Raw genomic sequence first — 6,000 nt, 5'->3', positions numbered from 1 at the left:
CATGTTTCATTATTGTTTACATTGTCTATTTTTATTGCTGCCGACACAGTGGGATGCAGTTGCTGGTTTTTGTTCGTGTGAAACAGTTGATTAGTTGCACAATTTTTCAGTTAATTTAGTCAAAGGGCAGATGAGGACACACCTCCGGCAGGCCTTGATTGACGTCAATCGTCAATTTTGTGTAGTGCAGTGAACACTGGAATTTTCCCCATGCGCTCGTTAATCTATCAAGCCGGATCTGCTGTGCTGAGTAAAGAGAATTGCTGAACCTTTCGGAACTGGAATTGATCTCGGGGAAGACAAAAAAAAACAACACATTTTTAATCAGTTGTAAAGATGGCTTTGTATTTAGGGCCGTTTTTGTGGTGACTCTAAAGAGAGCACTAAAGTTTGGATACGAAACTTGTATTGATGAGAAAATTTTCAACTAGCTATTTATTATTGTCCTAATTGCTTCAGTAGATTGTGCGGAACGATGTGTATAATCCTATATTCTTATTGTTTGTTGTTATTGAACGCGAAGGATTGAATCGGTATTATAATAAATAAATACGTTGAAATGTATGAATGAAGAGCAATGAATAAAAGTTGGAACAAACATTGTAAAACGAATAACCTCAAAGATTAAGGATAAATATTAGAAGGAACTATCCTAAATACGTGTAAACTTTGGTGACAAGACGCAGGTCACGTGGGCGACGTGAATCGAAGATTATTGTTTGGAAATGGCACTTTTTGCTTTATTTCTTTTTAGCGTGTTTGTGTACGTCGCAACGATCGCATTCCACATGGCGGAGGCTCTGCCGTTTGGTGAATGTCACTCTGTCAGGGGTCGCTGTATTACCAAATCGATTTTGTCACCCGCGGCCGCTATCAAGGGCACCGTAAGGCAGCAATCAAAGTCCTGAGTTTTTGTGCCATTTACCTATAAAATTCATAAAATGTTTATTGTTTCACTGTGCTAGAAAGTCTGAACTTACCTGCACAATCCTGTCGAAAGGTCGAAGCATTCCAACGAGATCTGCCGGACCTCCTGATCGGATTCTGTTAATGTAAACTCCTCTCTCGTACAGCCCATCGGACACCGAGAAGCCGTAGTCATCATACACGCGATCTTTGAACAATGTTACGTGCAAGGTCCGCCAGTTCCCGGAACTGGAACTGGAGTTTGTCGATAAGGCATCCGTAATTGATGGACTACGGGGCCTGCGTTGAACCTTGGCATAAAGGGCCTGTGCTTGAGCTTCCCCACCACCTCCACCGCTAGTTCCCGGGCCAATATGAGAACCTCCGGAACGCTCTGTCCGCGAGATTTGCAAATCAACCACGTTCTCAAATTTGTGCAACAACTTGGTAGCTGTGGTTAATGGTACGCCGCAAATACTGTCCCCATTGATTGCCAACAAGCAATCCCCTACCTTCAGCTGACCATTCTGATGAGCGATTCCACCTTCTGTCAAGGCACTGATTTTGATTGGTTTCTGCAGATCGTCGCTGCCTGCCAGCGTGATACCCAGTGGACCTCCTTTCGGTTCTAAACGCACATTGAAGATAAACTGCTGAATCTGATCACTAGGAACACCGCCGCCACCACCACCTCCAGCTATTCCGGCGTGTGTTCCATTACCGGATGAACCCAACCCCACGTAGTTGTTGCTGTTGATGTTCATGGAGGCCATCTTATAATGCACAATATCGTCGTAGCGATCCTCGCAAAGATCTCCCTCGGCATTGAGCATCTGCATGGGAGGATGGGGCAGGTTCTCGGAACTACAAGAGTTCAGAGCCTGATGAGGGGAAGAATGGTGCACTACCTTGAGGGTTCCGGTACTTTGGGTCATCGGATTACTGCCAGACCCCGGTAGGACGTCGTACGTCGGTGTAGGCTGGTTCCACATCGGCCTCCGTAGCTGCTGATGCTGGAGGTGATCTTCAATTTGAAAATAATCCACATTATTGTTAGACTTTAGCGAGGGAGATTCGTTGTATCTAGAATGAGATTGAAAAATAATTTCATTTTCAAATTACGTTATCCGAAATTTCCAACCTGGTTCCATAGATGTAAGCATTATCTTCCGTACTGCCGTAAAGCATATTGGTCTTCTGCTGGGCATCAAACAAAAAGTCCGGCAGCGAGTTTCGTTTCACGGTCAGTGTGATATATTCATTCTTACTCTCCTTCAACAGCAGATCCAGATTGTAATGCTGAACGGGGTGATTATCTACGGCCAACAGAACGTCTCCAGCCCTCAAAGATCCTGTTCGGTGAGCGGCACTGCCTGGCTTAACTTCCGATACGACAAACGAGCCGTGATTATTGCCACTCACTGTAATGCCCAGCCCGCACTTGTTCTGTTTGATCAGTTTGATATTAAACACGCCACTTGAGGGAATCACACTGTCCGCCATATCGAATTCCAACTCTAGCTCAACCCAGTTTGCAGTTTGTGGCTGATTGTGATAGTGATTTGCGGCCGTTTTCGATCCGAAGTCCCCCAGCAGCTGTCGAATGGTACCAGCATCTAGGTTGTACATCTTGTTGACGGACAGAATTCGATCGCCTTTCTGCAGACTGCCGGAGCGCTCGGCCACCGAGTCCGGCAAGACTTGTGCGATGATATAACCCCGACCACAAGGCGTCTTCGGTCCCAGACATATTCCCGAGCCCTGGGAACAGTCCAAAACCAGCTGAATGGTTTCCGCTTTGCAAAGACCCACGTTCGGGTGCAAAGCACCGACCGAACCGCCATTCTCCGCCGGCTGTGGAAGCGAACTTTTTCTCACCAGTCGACGGTTTTTGTTAGCCGCCAGATTCTTACGCGAATCGACCGTGTTGAAACCGTACTTGGGGCTGGAGCATGAGATGCCTGTGAAGAAAATAGGCCCGAAAAGAGGATTCTAGGATTAGCAGCTGTGTCTATCAGTGTTCGAGTGTTCCATAATGGGACTGTGTTTCGATTTAAACTATTTTTTGTGGTTTTCGCTTTGTTGAATTATTCCGAGTTTTTTTAAAAACCTAAATTAATCCACCTAGCGGTCAGACCCAGCCTTTCTCATTCCAACTTTTATTTGTAAAAATAGATTTACATGAACGCTTCAATCCAATAAATGTATATTCACTCTTTAGGTTCTAAAATATTGATGTTGATATCTTTACATATAAAAATGTAGTCCGGTCTGTCAGTCTGTTTGATCCATATAGGCTCGAAAACTACCGAACCGATCGACGTGAAAATTTGTATGTAGGGGTTTTTGGTCCCGATAAAGGTTCCTATGATAGTTTGAGACCCCTCCCTCTTCTGGAAAGGAGGGGTCTCATACAAATGAAACATACATTTCTGCACAACTCAAGAACAAACCAAGCAAATGAAACCGAATTTGGCATGTGGATGTTTTGAAGGGTAATAAATATGTCCATAATGGCTCGACGCCCTCCCTCTTAAGGAAGCACATGTTTCTGCACAAATTTCTGCACATCTCGCGAACTAATCAACTAAATGGAACCATATTTGGCAGGTGAATGTTTTTAGTGGTAACAAATATGTTCCATAATCGACCTCAGGCAACATTTTGGATTGTAAGATTGCAACTTCCGGTTTCTGGAAAACAGCCAAAAATGGACGATTTCCACCCAATTTAATAATATCCGGATAAAGAAAGATACACAGGAGCTAAATTCGACCACAGATACCATTTTGAATTCTAATATGGCGACTCCCGGTTTCGGAAAAACAGCGGCAAACGACCAAATACCACCAATATGGGTATTTTCGGAATCGTAATGATGCACTGGAGCATTAATCGACTTCAGACACCATTATGAATTGTAGAATGGCAACTTGTGGTTTCTGGAAAACAGGCAAAAATGGCCGATTTCCGTCTAACATGAGTATCTCCGGATCTAGAATGATACACAGCAGCTGAAATCGACCACAGACCCCATTTTGGATTCTAGGTTGGCGACTTCTGGCTTCTGGGAAACAGCGGAAAAGATCGAATTACACCCTATATGGGTGTTTCTTCAACCAGAATGACGCTCAGAGACCAGAAATTATCTTAAATACCATTTTAAAATTCAAGATGGCGACTACTGGTTCGTGAAAAACAGCCTAAAATAACCAAATTCCATCCAATATGAGTATCTCTGGAACCAGAATGATGCAATGAGCTAACAATTGACCTCAGGCACCATTTTGAATCGCTAAATGGCAACTTATAGGAAACAGTCGAAAATGACCAAATAGGACTCAACATGGATATTTACGTAATCGAGATGATGCATAGAAACCAAACATTGACCCTTGACACCATTTTGAATTTAAAGACGACCACTGTTAGTTTCTGGAAAACAACCAAAATAACTAAATATGAGTATATCCGGTGTCAGATTTATGCCAGAAAGTTTGCTGGAACTGACCGAATACCACCCAATATGAATATATCCAGAATTAAAGCGATGTACAGAAGCCAAAGGTCGAGAATGTTGTCATTTCGATAAAACCAATCATTTCAAACGATTTCACTTTTGACTTTGATCATATCCTATGGCCGATTCGTCGTGCATTTGCAGACTTTAAACACATCGCAAGGAATCAATGAATTTGGAACGTTCAAATAGTACAAAACCACATTTAAATTATGTTGAGACAACATATATCAATCAAAGCAGGTATAGCTTTAAATAGCCTTTGAATTTCTTTTCTTTCCATAACTTTTGAGCCTCATATCAAATTGTTATGAAGTTTGTTATTTGTAAGTTTGAGAGATGACTCGTTCGTATGACACTAGTTATGTTCAAATAAGTCATGTAATCTTTGAAATAATAGACTTTCGTTGTTTTATTAACAATTTAATACATAACGTTGGCTTATGTTCAATTTTAATCAAATGAAATGGGAACGTAAAAGGCAGCCAAACTTTGAAACCACGTGTTCAATCATAATTCTTCAGTTAACCCTTAACTAGCCCGCTCATCTGATAATACTACTGATCAAATTAATTGTGTAGTTTCTGAGATAATGAAGTTTTGTGATTTTCACATGTTGGTACTTTACAGACGAAGTTACAATCCGATTACAGTAAAATTCAATAGGGTGTTATGAGGCAGCTAGACTTATTAGTTGACACTAATTTTATGGAAATCGGGTCAGCCATCTCTGAGAAAAGTGAGTGAGCTCAAGTAGTCTTCGGAATATGTTCCTTTTCATAGCTGGATTTCACATTTTTAAACATAACAGGGAAAGTAATAGTCTGGTTGCAAAACAAATCAATAGGGTCTTATGGAGCAACTAGACTTTCCATTTGACACTGATTTTATGAAAATCGGTTCAGCCATCTCTGAGAAACATGAGTGAGATTAAGTAGTCTTCAAAACACGTTTCTTGTCATAACTTTTGAACCACAAGTTCAATCTTCATGAAATTCAAAAGTTAAGGGTATTACAGGTAGCCCGTTCATTTGAAACCAATTTTGTTCAAATTGGTTGACTAGCCTTCGAGATAATGATGTTTCATGATTTTTACATTTTGCTACATAACCTCTAAACTAAAAATCCGATTACAATGAAATTTAATAGGGTCTTATGGGACAACGAGACCTTTCATTTGCAATTAATTTCATGAAAATCGGTCCAGCTATCTCTGAGAAAAGTGAGGGAGAATAAAAATCTGCATATACACACACACACACACACACACACATACAGAAAATGCTCAGCTCGTCGAGCTGAGTCGAGTGATATATGCCATTCGGCCCTTTGGAGCACTTTTATACTTTCGGTTTTGCAAGAGATTGCTATACCTTTCTAAGAGAAAGGCAAAAACAAAATCGGTTGCTTGTTGTTTCCGAAATTAGTCAACAAAAAATAATAATAACCAGCAATAACATATACTCAAATGTGGCTAGAACTTCATTTAAGCAAACAATTCTGCAGTAAAGCACTTCTGAGCTACAGCAAATTTAATTGAGCTTCACTGCAATTTTTACTTTTATGATCGCGTG

The 6,000-nt window shown here is 41.2% G+C and overlaps 1 protein-coding gene across 12 annotated transcripts in view; it reads right to left on the bottom strand.

Annotated features, from left to right (window-relative positions):
- Nucleotides 1-323: 323 nt before the first annotated feature.
- LOC129733867 (glutamate receptor-interacting protein 1) overlaps nt 324-6,000 on the bottom strand; it is a 93,793-nt gene continuing 88,116 nt past the window's right edge. For all 12 annotated transcript variants that reach the window (XM_055695438.1, XM_055695431.1, XM_055695433.1 and 9 more), the window contains 3 exons: nt 2,048-2,867; nt 981-1,989; nt 324-925 (listed from right to left, as the gene is read on the bottom strand). In XM_055695438.1, the coding sequence (XP_055551413.1) occupies nt 818-925; nt 981-1,989; nt 2,048-2,867 (1,937 nt within the window). In that variant the 3' untranslated portion in view covers nt 324-817. The remainder of the gene's footprint in view (nt 926-980; nt 1,990-2,047; nt 2,868-6,000) is intronic.

The sequence above is a fragment of the Wyeomyia smithii genome, chromosome 1 (assembly GCF_029784165.1).
Source record: "Wyeomyia smithii strain HCP4-BCI-WySm-NY-G18 chromosome 1, ASM2978416v1, whole genome shotgun sequence".
Lineage (NCBI taxonomy): Eukaryota > Metazoa > Arthropoda > Insecta > Diptera > Culicidae > Wyeomyia > Wyeomyia smithii.
The sequence above is the reverse complement of the archived record's forward strand: the minus strand, read 5'-3'. Positions and strand labels throughout refer to the sequence as shown.